At 54.6% G+C, this 15009-nt stretch overlaps 2 protein-coding genes across 10 annotated transcripts in view; one reads left to right on the forward strand and one right to left on the reverse strand.

Moving 5' to 3' along the window:
* Nucleotides 1-6270, forward strand: part of ZNRF1 (zinc and ring finger 1) — a 112875-nt gene extending 106605 nt beyond the window's left edge. Inside the window, exons 3-5 of one of the 5 annotated variants that reach the window (XM_077133043.1) lie at nt 124-229; nt 1679-1765; nt 4763-6270. In XM_077133043.1, the coding sequence (XP_076989158.1) occupies nt 124-229; nt 1679-1736 (164 nt within the window). In that variant the 3' untranslated portion in view covers nt 1737-1765; nt 4763-6270. The other 4 variants (XM_077133041.1, XM_077133044.1, XM_077133040.1 and 1 more) reach the window with 4 other exon arrangements.
* LDHD (lactate dehydrogenase D) lies at nt 3899-13585 on the reverse strand. 5 transcript variants are annotated; one of them, XM_077133038.1, is made up of 12 exons: nt 13456-13585; nt 11516-11628; nt 10595-10736; nt 10300-10441; nt 10022-10181; nt 9389-9588; nt 9171-9299; nt 8958-9085; nt 8239-8329; nt 8010-8059; nt 7756-7912; nt 3899-7161 (listed from the first exon to the last, which is right to left on the reverse strand). In XM_077133038.1, exons 1-12 carry the CDS (start codon nt 13525-13527, stop codon nt 7130-7132), a joined length of 1416 nt encoding a protein of 471 aa, XP_076989153.1. In that variant the 5' UTR covers nt 13528-13585; the 3' UTR covers nt 3899-7129. The 5 variants fall into 5 exon arrangements, with proteins under 5 accessions (XP_076989153.1, XP_076989152.1, XP_076989150.1 ...); XM_077133037.1 differs by having other exon boundaries at nt 8010-8121; XM_077133035.1 differs by having other exon boundaries at nt 3899-7912.
* Nucleotides 13586-15009: the final 1424 nt, after the last annotated feature.

Raw genomic sequence — 15009 nt, forward strand, 5'->3', positions numbered from 1 at the left:
CACCCCCGCCAAGCCTTGCACAGTCTGGGCCACCTAAGAAGTCCCAACTAGTTCCTAGTCCTGTGACTGCTTTGTCCTACCATCTGCTGGTGACTAACCCTCTCTCCTCTCCCCTCTTCACAGATGACGTGCTTACTAAAGACGCGGGTGAGTGCGTGATCTGCCTGGAGGAGCTGCTTCAGGGTGACACGATAGCCAGGCTGCCCTGCCTGTGCATTTATCACAAAAGGTATGAGAGGGCTGGCGGGAGCAGCTCAGCCCACTCTAGACCCCATGGGGCCCTTCCTTGGGGTGAGCAGAGAGAAGAGCAGACCCTCATCACTAGCCATTCTCTCTCCCATTGCCCTTTCCCATCAGGGCTCTGAGTGGGGCTGGGGCAGAGCCAGCAGATGACGTCCGATGTGCTGACAAAGGCTCAGGCTCTCAGGTGCAGGGCAGAGTTGAGTTGCTCGAGAACTTGCTCTGCTTTGTCAGTTCTGGGTGGCAGGAGCTGGTGAGGAGCCCTGTGGAGCCTACAAGTTGGAAGTGCTTAGGAACCACCTGCAAAGTTGGCTCCATTAGTCCCCCTGAGCTTTTTCTTCCTCCATGGGCCCCTTCCTGCTCCACGGGGTGAGAACCATAGTCTGTGCTGCCCCCAAGTCTTGCCTCTGTTCCAAAGAAGACCAGGAGGCAGCAGAAACCCAGGTGGCAGCCCTGAAAGCTGCTAAAATTAGCAGGGCAGAGGCTTGTCCTTGTCTCTAGCATGGGCCTCGTTGTTTCCAACTGGAAAGAAGACACCTCCATACCCGTGGCAGGAGGACACTCTGTGCCTGTGGTCACCACCTGCTCTCTCACTCCTCCAGCCCAGAGCTTCCTGGCTCGGGGGACAACAGGCCTGCGGGCACCAGCCCCCAAAGTTGGCCTGGGAGAAGCAGTCCCTGTCCGGTCAGTGCTTTAGAGCTCCAGGGAAGCACTAACCAGAACCTGAATAAGATTGTTTTTTGGCCGTGGGGGAATATTGTGCAAATTACTTGTCTGGTTCCTCTCTTTGAAAATACCCAGATGTTGATTTACAAGTCAGAAAGCTGTCTTGGGGCAGACTCTCTTCCTTCTTGGATTCAGGACTCAGACAATCCTTTTCTATGAGCATTAGAGACCAGGGCTCCACTGCCAGCCTTTTCCCTGGCTCTCGCTCCTCACATTGCCTGGAAGCCAGGAGGATCAGCTCTCCTCTTCCTACCTTCTCTACAAAGGGGTGGGTGCAGCCAAGCAGGGTAGAGGTTGGGGGCTGCTGAGTGGTCTGCCCCTGGGCAGTGAGCTCAAAGCCAGGGACAGTTCACTGTGGTTTCCCTCCACTGCCCTGCATGCTCTCACCGTCTTGCTGGCAGGTGTTGCCATCCTCCAGGGCCCAGTGTAGGTGACGCCTTGTCCCTCCAGAGCCACTCCCTTCCCCTCTTGCAAGGCCCAGATCCGCCCTGCCCCTGTGCCCAGAACTGCCCCAGGGTGGCTGTCACCTCCACTGGGCCATTGTCATCACTGGTGTCCTGCCTCCTCCCCACTTCAGGATATGGGATTCTGGAGACATGGTTGTTACCCAGGGTTCCTTTCAAGAAAGATTTAGGAAACTCTTGCTCAGGAATCTGACCCTTTCAAAGACCTGGTCAGCAGGTAACGTTGTTTCCCTTTGCACCCCCTCCAGTTGCATAGACTCGTGGTTTGAAGTGAACAGATCTTGTCCTGAACACCCTGCGGACTGACCCGCTGGGCTTGCTGACTCCTCTCAAAGGTGAGCCTGGGGCAGAGGGGGGCACCAGGCTCCCATCATGTCCCCTGGGGGCCTGGGCAGGCTGGGTGCCCTTACACACACCCACACTTCCCAGAAGAAAGCAGGAACAGAGGAAAAGAGGAGTTATGCCTTATCCATGAGTAGTTTGAGGTAAATGAAATTGGTTTTCCATGGAAAGAAAAAGAGATACAAAATAACGTGCATAATTCAAAAAGGTTAGAATTAGTTAGAGACAAAGTCAGTGTATTCCAGATGTCTGGGGCAGAGCTCCCCACAGCCAGTTTACAACGTACCCTTTGGAATGTGCAAGGGTAGGAGAAGCAGCAGGAGCTTGGGGACCACCCAGGCCCTCGGTTTGCACCCTGACTCTGCCTTGCCCTTACTGTGGAACTTGGGGCAAATCCTGCCTCTTGGAGTCTCCATTCCTGCTTTGGCGACAGGGAGATAATATCATCCCTGTCCCCGTGTGGACATTGCCCTCATTCAGTGAGACAGCCGATGGGACGGTGCATCGTCCACAGCAAGTACTTGTCATCTTCCTGACCACAGGCTGCCTCCCGCGCTCCCACTTCCAAATGCATCTGAGGCCTTTGGGCCAGCTCAGCCCTGTGCATGGCGCGGCCCAGTTTCCTGATCCAGCACCAGCCAACGCGTTTGCTTCCTCCCCCAACCCAGTATGCACACATAACCCTACGCAGCCATTCTGGACTTGATCTTTTCATTTCTTTCCCGGGGCACCTTCCTTTACTGCTGACCATCCTCTCCTGTCCCCCAACTTAACTATCCCTTCAGAACTCTGGGCTGGCATTTTCTTTCCTTCTGGCAAACAAACAAAAGTCCCAGAAAAACCAAAACCCTGAATCCACCTCCTCTCACATGCAAAGGTTCGGGTGCTTCTTTTCTTTTCTCTCTCCCTCTCTCTCTCTTTTTTTGTTCTTTGTTAGGTTTATTTTATTTATTCCAAGTAAACTCCCAGCACAGCTGATGATGTCAGACAAATCAGGGACATTTGCTCTTTTACCTTCACCTCAAAAACTGATGACTTGGGGAGAAGAAAAGCAAGGGTGAGAGTGAGGCAGAGGGAGTGGAGCCTGGCGCTGGAGTGTGAATCCAAACTCCTGTCATGAGGTTTGGCTTCAGGGGTCCTGCCCAGACCCCCACCAGACGCCCACCCACCCGGGCCTGCAGCCCAGCGCCACGGCACAGCCGGCCCTCCGGCCAAACGGAGCACGACTTACTCATTACAATCCACACAGGGACAGACCCTCCCCCCTGTTCCTGAGAGGAGGGTCCTCGGACACTGGGGCAGAGCTGAGCTCGGGACACCCCTGGAAACAGGGCACCCCTTCTGCGCTGACTTCCAGAGAACGGTTCTCCCTTTCTCCCTTGAGGACACCAAATTGGATGAGAGCAAGTTTGGAGAGAAGAAAAAAAATCAACCACCATCCTTCCCCTCACCCCTCATCCCAGGAGGGAAAGGGCATTTTCTTTTTCCACCTTTGAAAGGCGTTGTGGGTCTGTCTTTAACGTGTTTACAAAAAAAAAAAAAAAATTATAAAAAAAAAAAGTCTAGTGTCGACTGGTGTTTTTCCTCGTGATGTTTACAGATTGCCGCTTGCTGCCCAGCGCCACCCCACTTGGTGACACGTGGTCACGGCCCAGTCCCCACCCCAGCGAGGTGGTGGTGTGAGTGCCCATGCACAGCCTGGTCCCAGCGCCCCCTTTGGCCACTTCATCGCCATCCCCGCTGCCCTGGTGCATTCTTTCTGCCATTTTTTCTGTCTTGGTTTTGCACTTTTCTCCCCTTGGGACCCTGATATCTTGATTTCATTGCCAAAAGAAAACAACCCATCAAGGACCTTCTCTCCCCTCCATTCCATTTCTTCCTTCTTTTCTCCTGGTTCTGGTCAGTTCAGAGGATCTATAATCACAAGTGTCCTGCAAAAATGCCTGAACATTTTTCTTAGACCCTTGTGGATTTTTTTTTTCCAGAAAACTTAAGAAAAAAAAAAAAGACAAAAAGAAAGTATGTACTGCTACCCGTTTTCAGGCACTCTGTTTGAGAACATTTTGGCCATTGGTGTTCACACGTGGCATCAGCCCATGCCAGATAGGTTTCTGTATTTATATATTAAAATACAAAAAAAAAAAACTTTAAAAATGTTTTAAAAAAATGTTCAAAGCTTGGGGAAAAAAGCTTTCCTCATTAGTCAAGGTGTTTTGATATGGTATTAAAATAATGTCTAATAAAAGGTGCACTGTGTGATTTTATTTTAATAAAGTATTGTTATACATGCAAGAAATGGGGGTGAAGGCCTGTGCCCCACTCCCTTGCCTATCTCCTTAGCTTTCCTTCAGGCTAGTTGGGGTTACAAGTGTGTGAAGTAGTTCTCAGGCTGGTCACACCTGGGTGGAGGGCATATCTGCATCCTACAAGTTTACTAGCTCTCTTAAGGGTACTGGGGTATAATCTGCAGTCATGTATGGAGTGGTTATGACAGAACACCTCTAGAAAGTTCTGCAGGGGCAGAGCTCTTGCATCCACTGAGCTTCAAGGATGCAGGCTTCTACCTCCCAGGTGTCAACGCAGACCCTCTTCCTCACAGCCCCTGCTCTCCATACTCTTGGCTGCTCTGCTCAGTGGCTCAGGCCTCTCGCCTCCAGTGCTGACTCACGGGCATACTTCACTGAGGCCCAGAGGGAGGCCCTGATTTGGGGCTGAGCCAGTTCACAGCCCTTGAACCAGAACCAGCCTCTCAGGGCTCATGCAAGTTGGCAGGCTGTGGGCTGGGCGGGAAGCTCAGGGCAGGGGTGGCAGTGCACGCCAGGCCTCTCTCCCTGTGCCAGGCAGGCTCCTGAAGAGCATTCCAGGGCCTCCTGCAGAGTTTGGCTGAGCCACACTCCTGAGGGAGACATTTCCACTGCTTCTCTGCTCCAACTCCAGTCCCTCTCCGACCCCCTTTATGCTGTTGTCCTTTGTGGTCGCTGACCCACCAGGTCCAGGAGTATGGACTGTGCAGCCATGACCCCCGGTTCTGCAGGCAGCTGACATCAGACCTCCCTGATGCACCTATTCGGTTTAGGGCATCACAGACCAGTGGGGCCGATGGAGCCACAGCACGCCAGCACCCTGAGCGTTTGGAGAAACACAAGCAAAGAGTTCGTGGTTCTGAGCCTGGACCTTCGCATCAGTGCCCAGGGGACAGAGACCTTCCTGAGAGGTACGGGCAGCCTTCTGAACCGTCAGCATCCTGACTCCTACTCCACGGCAGAATGATTTGGGGGGAACAACTTCCTTCGTCTGAACTTTATGTAAATTGAGGACAAAAGTCATGCAGGCCAGAGGTCACCATGAGGGTCAGAGACTCTACCCTGAAGCCCATGGCACATGCCTCACAGGTTCCCTCCTGATAGCTTTGTCACTGCAAAGGGCACTGTTCTATTCATGGCACCTCCGGTTCTGCCTGGCAACTGTGTCTCCCTGTGCTATATTTAATTCCAACAGCAAAGCTGATGGAGCAGGGCCCAGCCCTGAAGGAGGTCTCCCCGCTTGACCCCTAGACCTGCCACGGGTAGTTGTGTGCCCAATCGGCTGTGTCAGCGTGGCCTTGGGTGAGCCGGGTGGTCATGAGCTGGTCTGGGGCAGGGCTGTAGGCCACTCTGGGTGCTATTCCAGGCTCCTGGGGGCTGGTGCTAATCCCTACTCCCAGTGACTCTCACTCCCACCTGGCCCTCTGCAGCCCTCTGCTGGCCCCGGGTCCTTGGGATTCAGACCCAGAGTGCCAACTCTTGGGGTGGGAGAGGGACTGGAGGTTCTGGGCTTCCCAGGCCTAAGTAGGATTTGTCATTCTCCATCTAGACAACCCTTTGGGATCTGCTGTTGCTCCTGTTCTGCCCTCCTGAGGTGAGAGAACGAGGAGGAGCTGGGAGCTGGGTTCAATCCATTCCCTCTGCTAAGGGCCCAGCATGCTTTGGAGAGGTTCCTGGACAGGAGCACCTTACCAGGACCCTTCGTTTAATAGCCATCTAATTATATTAAGATTTTGTAAAATGACCTTATTCTTAGGCAATAGATGCTAGGTATACAGATGAATGAGATATGAAATGTGTAACAATTCCAGACAGTCCAAAAAATACACACACAAAGGAAATAAGGCAAAAATGTTCATTTTGAATCTTCAGTGGCTGGTATCTCAATGAATGTGTACTGTTCTATCAACCTTTCTGTATGTTAGAAATACTTCTTAATAAAAAAAAGTGTGAGGAAATGGCCATTTGCTGAGTACCTCTTAGTTGCCAGGCAGTGGGGGCCCAACAGAGAAGAGCCCTGCCCCAGCCTCCAAGGCTGACAGCCGGCAGGCAGTCCGGGAGGAGGGGACTGGGCAGCAGAGAGCTGCGATACCCACTCTGTAGGAAGCATGTGCATTGGGGCTGATGTGAGGAGGGGGCAGATGAGGTTTTCCTCCAAACTCCCCCTTGGCACAGGCGCTGTTCCCACGCAGGGTGGCCTGGCGGTGGAGCAGAAAATTCACCAAGGAGTGCCCTCGTGGCCCAGGTCCACGTCACGGTGGTGTGCCTGTGGTCTTAGTGCCCCCCAGCACAGGCCCCGGGCCTCAGCCCACCGTTAGCACAGAGGGGGGACTTCCATGAACTGGGGCTGGACAGAGGAGCCACAGCCCAGGCCAGGAGTGGCGCTGCCTCTAGGTCAGGGAGGGTCAGACCAGCTGATGGGGAGAGAGGATGAGGGGCCTGAAGGGTTACAGGCAGGAAGCACCTCAGAGGCAGGAACTCCGGAGAGTGAGATGGCAGGAGCTGCTGCCTTCCCGTTCTGACTGCCCCGCTTTGCTTACCCAGCCTCTTTCCTCAGGGACCAAAGACCCAGAAGGCAAGGAAGGTGGGAAAGATTTCCAGGACACCAGGCCCCCCTCCCCGGCCCAGAAGATGGGTGCCCCAGTGCAGGGAAGCCCCCAAGCCCAGGCCTCCGGGCAGCGCAGGGCAGGCCTGGGCAGCAGCTGCCCTGAGGAGGTGCTGTGGGGTTCGAGCCTGCCCTCTTGTGGGCATTGGGGGAACAACCACCAAGCAGCCTAGACTAGGGATGAGACAAGAGCGAGCCAGGCAGGGGGGCAAATTATGGCTTTGAGGGCAAAAAGCTAGTAGTACAATACATCACTTCCTGGAGAGGTGATGTACAGGGAGCATCATCTCACTTCCATTTCTAATGGTTGATAGCAGCTGTTCGGAGAGGTGTTCAAATATTCTAAGGCCTTGTTCAGGCTCACCTGGGGAGTAGATGCGTCATGGACCTAGGTCCCTGCAAGTGGATTCCAGGCTGCAATAGGCAAGGACAGGCCTGCAACGAGGGCGTCACTGGCCAATGCACAGGGCCCTCAGAGAACCTGGAGGTGGTAGGGAGAGTCAGGACGGAAGGTCTGTACACAGGTGCTGCCTGCTAACCTCCAAACAGCGGTAAGTGGGGTTTAATTGGGGGGCCCTAAGGAGAAGACCTGGATTTCCCAAGACCATGTAGTACCTAGCTTTGGGCTCAGTTGAAGGACAGTTAATGTGAAGTGGGAGGTTTCCACCCCCCAGGCATGGAGGCAAAGGTTGCTGGGTCCCTCCAAGTTTTCTCCTGGCCCCCACAGTGGGGAGGCCTAGATGAAAGGTAGCTACCCTAGTCCTGCCTTCCTAGCCAAGGCAGGATGCGTAAGAGAGGAGGCAGCTTCTCGGGATTGGCCCTTAGTCCTTATACTGGACCAAAGGCTCCTGAGGACAAGAGGGCCGGTGAGGAGCCAAAGGCCCAGGCTTCTCTTCCCTCCGGCCTTGGGCCTGAACACAGAGGGCTGGCAAAGATGGCTTCAGCAGCTGTCCTCCCTGCAGGGCCTGGGGAAAGGCAGAGGGCTGCTCCAAAGCATGAAGGAAGGTTCCATGAGCGAGGAGGCTCCATTGTCTGGGGACCTGGGGACCCAGGTTCTCAGAGCCCCTCACAGTACCTTGCCTGGGTTCATGAGGCCTCGGGGATCCAGCATGGCCTTGAGTTGCCGCATAGTCTCCATGGCCACGGCACCCACCTCCTCCTGCAGCAGCAGCCGCTTGCCCAGCCCAATGCCGTGTTCCCCAGTGCACGTCCCATGGAGTGCCAGTGCCCGCCTGGAAGGCCAGTGGAGAAGAGCCCCTCAGCAGGAGGTGCTCTTCCCACTGCCCTCAGCCCCCCTGGTTCTGCTCCTACCTGCCCAGCTGCTCCTACCTGCCCAGCTGTTCTGCAAAGGCCTCCACCCTGTGGAGCTCCTGGGTATCCTTGGGGTCAGCCAGCAGCATGCAGTGGAAGTTGCCATCACCCACATGCCCAACGATGGCTCCTGGGTGCCCAGGGGACAAAACTGCCACCTCCAGCCCAGCCTCCACCCTCCACTCCCCTTGGCCTCGGCCAGCCCCAGCGCCGCCCCCACCGCACTCAAGCAGGGGACAAGCAGAACCTGTGAGTCCCGACGCCTTCAAGTCCTCCTTGGTCTGCACCATGATCTCCGGCAGCCGGGAGATGGGCACACACACATCGGTGGAATAGCCCTGGCCAGGTGGGTGGAGGAAGAGGCGGCCCATCAAGTCCTCCCCCTCCTCCTTGCCTGCCCTGCCAAGGCCAAAAATGGGTCTGAGGGGCATTTGGTGTCAGCTCTTGGCCTCACATGTCCCTTCTCCTCCCACCCACACAAGGTGATTGGCCTGGGTGTGTTCTCTCGGCCCTGCCAGCCCAGGACTTCACAACTCTTGCCTTGCTTCCTGCCCTCAGCTACCCACGGGCTCCCAGCAACCCCCCACTACTGAGCCTTTGCAGGTACTTCCCTCTGCCTGGAGCCCTGGCTTCCCCTTCCGGGTCTGGCTCCTATTTCAAGTTTCCGCTTTATCATCCCCTCCTCCAGAAAAGCCGCCCTCTGTGTTTACAACTCCCAAGAGCATCACACGGTGCCTGCCTGCTCCTTCATCTCCCCTCCCTCAGGGGTGACTTCTCTGCCCCTTTTCCAGGGCCTGTGAGTCCCAGAGGTTTGCCAGAAAAGTATATGAAAACAGCTGGGGAGTGGGGGGGCATGCAGCCTGGGGTCTAGGCCCAGCACAGCCAGGCCCCTCCCCCTGTGGGCTTGGTTTCTCCTCTGAACAGTAGGAAAAGGCCCCTGGGGCAGAGCTGTGGGTCTCGGCTCACCTTGCAGCCAGGCCGCAGGGCCAGGACTGCATACCAGGCATTGTGCCGTGCAGTCCAAAGCTGGCTGCGCTCCTCCGCCCCCTGGGCCCAGGAGAAGTGGGAGGCTCCGTTGTGCCGGCAGATCTCTTCTGTAGGATGGTAGGGACGGTGATGCCAAGTCCTGTGCTGGGGCAGCCCAAGTGCTGCTGCCCGTCCCCACAGCACCCTGCACACCTGCCTGCTGCAGGTGATCTGCCAGCGCCCGCTCAGAGCCGTGGAATTCAAGGAAGAGTGTGGGCGACACAGAGTGGCTCAGTTTGCTGTACCTGTTGCAGGCGTCCATCGTGACATCATCCAAAAACTCTGGGGAGTGGGAGAGGGAGGGGACCTTACACTTTCGAAGGACTCCTCTTCCGGGGAGCCTGCCTGCAAGGCCCCTGCCCCCGCCTCACCAATGCGGGCCACGGGTACGGCCGCCTGAAGGATGTGCACCGTGCTGTCCACAGCGGCCTGGACACTGGGGAAGGCACAGGTGGCGGCCAGTATGGCCTCAGGGACAGGGTGCAGACGCAGCGTTGCAGCAGTGATGAGGCCCAACGTCCCCTCAGAGCCCACAAAGAGTGCCGTGAGGTTGTAGCCAGCTGCACTCTTCCTAGGCCGTGGAGACACAGCAAGGCGGGGGTGAGTGCCCAGGCCACATGGGACGTCTGGCCAGAGGTCCAGGGCTTGAGTCACTGGGCCCAGAGTCCTGGGGCTCAGAGTGGGGGAAGGGCCAGGTCCACAGCCGCAGGACCCTGGAGCTGGAAACCAGGGCTCTGTCCCCAAGTCCCTGCGAGGTGGGGGACTGCTCCCTCCCACCCGGGTCCAGACTGGCAGCAAGGCAGCCCGCTCCTGGCGCGGGGCCTTCTGCTCTGCAGCCCAAAGCGGCCTCGCGCAGGCTCTAAGTCCTTCACCAGGACGAACAGACCTCAGCACCAGCCACCTTCCTTTGCCCACGCGACAGGGTTCCCTGCCACCCCGAGCCGGGCCGGCCCACCCTGAAGGCCGGCGGGCAGAGGAGCGGGAAGCCGGCGGCGGGCGCTCACCGGAAGTGGCGGCCACGGCCCGCGGTGTGCAGCAGGCGCCCGTCAGGCAGCACCACCTCCAGGTTCAGCACGTTGTCCCGCATGGTGCCGTAGCGCACAGCATTGGTGCCCGAGGCCGCCGTGGCCGCCATACCACACAGGGAGGCGTCTGCACCTGGGTCTGGGGGCAGAGGGTAGCCTGGGTTGGGCACCAGCCCTTCCCGCAACGTGGGGGGAGAAGGGCCCGGCCAAGCCCCTGGAGCCACCCTGCCACCAGGGGGCCCTCAGCCCAGGCCTACCCACTGGAAACCAGAGGCCGCTGCCCCGCAGGTGGGCGTTGAGGGCTTTGCGGGTGACACCCGGTTCCACCACCACGGAGAAGTCTTCAGGATTCAGCTCCACGACTTGGCTCATGTGGGTCAGGTTCACGCAGACCCCGCCCTGGTGGGAGGGGTGCTAAGAGGGCCGCCCTTCGGTCTTGGCCCTGTACCCAGCCCAGGGCTGGACAGGGGTGGGGTGGGGGAGGGAGGTAGCCACCAAGGTGACAAGCGATGAGACCAAAACCTAGGAGGGGGGCCTGGGGGCCCATCCTACCTGCACAGCGCAGACTCCACCCTCAAGGCCTGTCCCTGTGCCAAATGGGATGATGGGCATGCCTTGGCCATAGCACAGGGCTGCCAGCTGGCTGACCTGATCCACATTCTGGGGCCAGACCACAGCATCCGGGGGCTGGCACCTAGAACCAGATGCCCAGAGATTTAGGGGGTCTTGGTACCCTCTGGTCCCACTCTCACTCCAGTGGGCCTAGAGGTCGTGCAGGTCCTGAAGCTACACAGTGGAGGACAAGTAGTGACCATCCTTCTGCATGGGTGTGGAGGAGAGGTACAGAATGCCAGAGCACCCCAAAACAGCTGGGGTGGGGGAGACAACCCAGGGCTTTCCCTCTCTCACCCCCAGTGGGGGCTCTGACTGGGGGTTCCCATGAGCATCCACACACATCTGTGTACTGAGCAATGAGGCCCCCCAATAACTGTGTACTGACCTACTTAGCTTCACACACATCTATGCACCAACTCCTCACGTCCTCCCTGCACATCTGTCCACCAGGTCATCATGCCCCTGCGCACCTGTGCAGTGACTCATCATGCGCCCCTGCACACCTGCTCACTGATCCATCAAGCCACACCCATACCTGTGTGCCAACTCATCACACCCCACATGCACCTGTGCACCCACTCATGTCCCATTTCCCCCCACTGGCCCATGGAGCCTCACACACATCTGCACCAACATAACCTGTGCACCAACACATCAAACCCCACACACACCTGTGTACCAACTCATCCTATCCCCCACACCTGTCCATTGGCTCATGATGCTCCACACACCTGTCACCAATTCATGTCCCCTCCCAAAGCTGTTCACCAACTCATCCTGTTCCTTGCACACCTGTCCACCAGCTCATCATGGCCCACACACACACCTGGGCACTAGCGCATCCTGCCCTCCACACACCTGTGCAGCGACTCATCATGCCTATGCTGCTCTCGGACCGCAGGGGCAGTAGACACGTGGGAGGATCCCACAACTGCTTCCAGAGCCTCCACAAAATCCTGGCTGAGCTTGCCCTGTAGGAAGAAACCCATGGCCAGGATGCCCTGAAAAACCACAGCCCTGGCCCCTGCAGTGGGGTGGGGAGGCTGCTGGCACCTCTGGCCTCAGCATCCCCCACTGGCACCATCCCTAACAGTCTCCTCAGCTGGCCTCACCTGGTGGGCCCCAATTTAAGTGAACCCACTTAACAGGAATGCCCCTTTTCCAGACTGACCCATTGGGACCAATGTTGCACTTCAGAAAAAACAGCACCCTTACCAAAAACACAGAAAGTACAAACAACGAAAACATAAAAGAGATTAGTTCTACAAAAATTAATCTGTCTGTCAGCAGGGTTTTCTTAAAATAGCCAGCCCTGCCTCTGTGAATTAAAAAGGTGGCTCCTCAGGCTTCCAATCTTGGGGTTTGTTCATATGAAGCTTAATCTCGCAAAGGATAGGTCAAGCCTACTTAAAATTAGGCCTAAGAGTCACCCCCAAGAGAGCCTCTTCTGTTGCTCAGATGTGGCCTTTCTCTCTCGGCCGACACAGCAGGCAAACTCACTGCCCTCCCGCTCTCTACGTTGGACATGACTCCCAGGGATGTGGACCTTCCTGGCAACATGGGCCAGAGATCCTAGAATGAGCTGAGACTCAGCACCAAGGAATTGAGAAAAACCCTAGAATGAGCTGACTACTCAGCATCAAGGGAATGAGAAAACCTCAACCAAAAGGGGGAAGAGCGAAATGAGACAAAATAAAGTGTCAATGGCTGAGAGATTCCAAACAGAGTCAAGAGGTTATTCTGGAGGTTATTCTTATGCATTAAATAAATATCACCTTGTTAGTCAAGATGTAATGGAGAGGCTGGAGGGAACTGCCTGAAAATGTGGAGCTGTGCTCCGGTGGCCATGTTTCTTGAAGATAACTGTATGATGATATGGCTGTCGCAGTGTGACTGAGTGATTGTGAGAGCCTTGTGTCTGATAATCCTTTTGTCTACCTTATCAACGGACAAGTAAAACATATGGATTAAAAATAAATAAACAATAGGGGGAACTATTGTTAAAATAAATTTAGTAGGGTTGAAATGCTGGTGATCGGTGAAGGGGAGGGGTAAAGGGCATGGTTTGTATGAATTTTTTTCTGTTGTCCTTTTTTTCTGAATTGATGCAAATATTCTAAGAAATGATCATGATGATGAATATGCAACTATGTGATGATTGTTGATTATATATGTAGAACGGAATGATCATGTATTAAGAATGTATTTCTTCGTTGTCATATTTTTTAATTAAAAATTAATTTAAAAATTGAAAAATAAATAAAAACGTATATTCATAACATAAAAACATAAATAAATAAACAACAACAACAACAAAAGGCGGCTCTTGTCTGTCCTTTCTCCAGGTGCCAGCCAAGCATTGCCCCAAGCACCCAGGAGAGACAGAGCTTGCAAAATGAGTTAGCAAAGAAAAGCTTCCATCTCCCCCAGTCTGCTCATCACCACCCCACCTTGGCTGCCACACTTTGCCTCAGTGTGGGATTTCTTCCCATTTTACAGTTGGGGAACCAAGGCCAAATCAAGGACAGCGCCTGGCCTGGAACTCGGGCCCTTGCCTCCCAGGCATTCTTTCTAAATGTGTATCTATACATTCGGGCGTCCCAGGGGGGCGTCCTGCAGCCCACAAACCTTTTATTTGACCCCAGCCCCACTCGCATCTGTGGGGATCTCAGCCCATCCACTCAATGCCCACTACGTGCTACACCAGCGATCCTCTGCCCAAGGTCGCATGGTACGTCACAGAGAACCCGGGATCAGGCCCCCCACCCTCCAGGGGGCTCTTGCGCTGCCCGGCCTACCTGCGTCCCCCTGGAGCAGTAGCCCCTCCAGGGGAGCAGCCCCCAGGTCGCAGCCCGGAGCAGGCGGGCCATCGCTGAGCAGCACCTGTGGAGTGTAGGCACTTGGAGTGGGCGGAGTGGGCGGGGTCGCGGCTGCACTGGACCATTGGCTGCGTCGAGGGTGGGGCCTCCTTAAGGTGGCGCCACTTAAGGTGGCCGCCAGCAGGATCCTGCCAAACAGGGACGTTAGCGGGTGCCAGGGCCAGCAGCTCAGAGAAGCAGAGAGGCTTACCTGACCCAGCAGGAAATTCTCTGGCTTAAAACCTCTCCAGTGGCTTCCCATGGCATTTCAGACAAATGCAAACTCCCTACCATGGCCTTAAAGGTCCTGATGTCCTCTCAGAGGAATCCTACTTCCTTTTTGGCCTCTACATTCCAGCTACTGGCTTCCTTTCTGTTCTTGGCACCTGTTCTGCCCTCTGCGTGGGTAGGTCTCCAAAGTCTCCTTCTGGTTAGTTCTTTCTCTTCCTGCAAATCTCAGCTCCCATGTCACAAAAAGTAGGCTGCATTCAGGGTCAGGAGGAAAGAAGCCTAGAGAGGCCCTTTGGGGATGGTACAGGGTAGGGCAGTGAGGTAAGCTAGGAAGGCTTCCCGGAAAAAGAGATGTGGAAATGAATGGCAGTTCACCAGGAAAGTGAAGGAACTGACTCTCCCAACCCTTTCAGCAGGATCCAGTGAAAAGTCCACACAATGCATTTTGTTAGTGTTTCCTTTTAAATCTTTTTAAATCTACAACAGCCCCCTTCTCCCTTTTTTGCCATGCCATTTATTTGATAAAGAAATTGGGTTATTTTTCCTATAGAAATTTTTATGTTTTGAATTTGGATGATTGCATCCTTGTGATATTGTTTAACATATTTCTCTAATCTCTGTATTTCTCATAAATGATTAGCTCTAGATAGAGTGCTAGTGGAAATGCTCCATATCTGTGCTTCCTGTTATGTTAGCACCTAGCCACATGTGACCACTATGCTCTTGAAATGTGGCTAATGTGAATGAGAACTAAATTTTAACTTTCATTCATTTTAACTTCAAGTGGCTACTGTATTGAGCACAGATTTAGAGGCTTGATTAGATTCGTATCTTCAAAACTTTAAGATGGTAAATTTGCATTAAGTCACCAAGTTTGTGGTAGTTTGTTACAGCAGCAGTAGAAAACTAATACGATAAACAACTATGATATTGCTTAATTTATATAACCAAAATAAATCAACGAGAGATGATCAGGAGGCTGAAGGCAGCCACCCCAGTAAAAAGTCATAATCTCTTACCTAGTTTCTGGGCCTCAGCCATTTCTTAGACCTGGAACCCATTGACTGAAGGAGAGGCCAACTCTCCCTAAGGGAGACCCTTGCAATACCGTTGGGCATATGATGAAGATTCACCAGTCCTCCTCCAAAGGATCTACGGCTATTTCCTTGGGCGAGCATCCACTGGAAAGGGGGAAATACCCAAATGTTTTGAAGACTCCTGGACACAAAGCCTAAATTGACATTGATACCCAGGAATCCAAAG

Source organism: Tamandua tetradactyla, chromosome 16, assembly GCF_023851605.1.
Source record: "Tamandua tetradactyla isolate mTamTet1 chromosome 16, mTamTet1.pri, whole genome shotgun sequence".
Taxonomy (NCBI): Eukaryota; Metazoa; Chordata; class Mammalia; order Pilosa; family Myrmecophagidae; genus Tamandua; species Tamandua tetradactyla.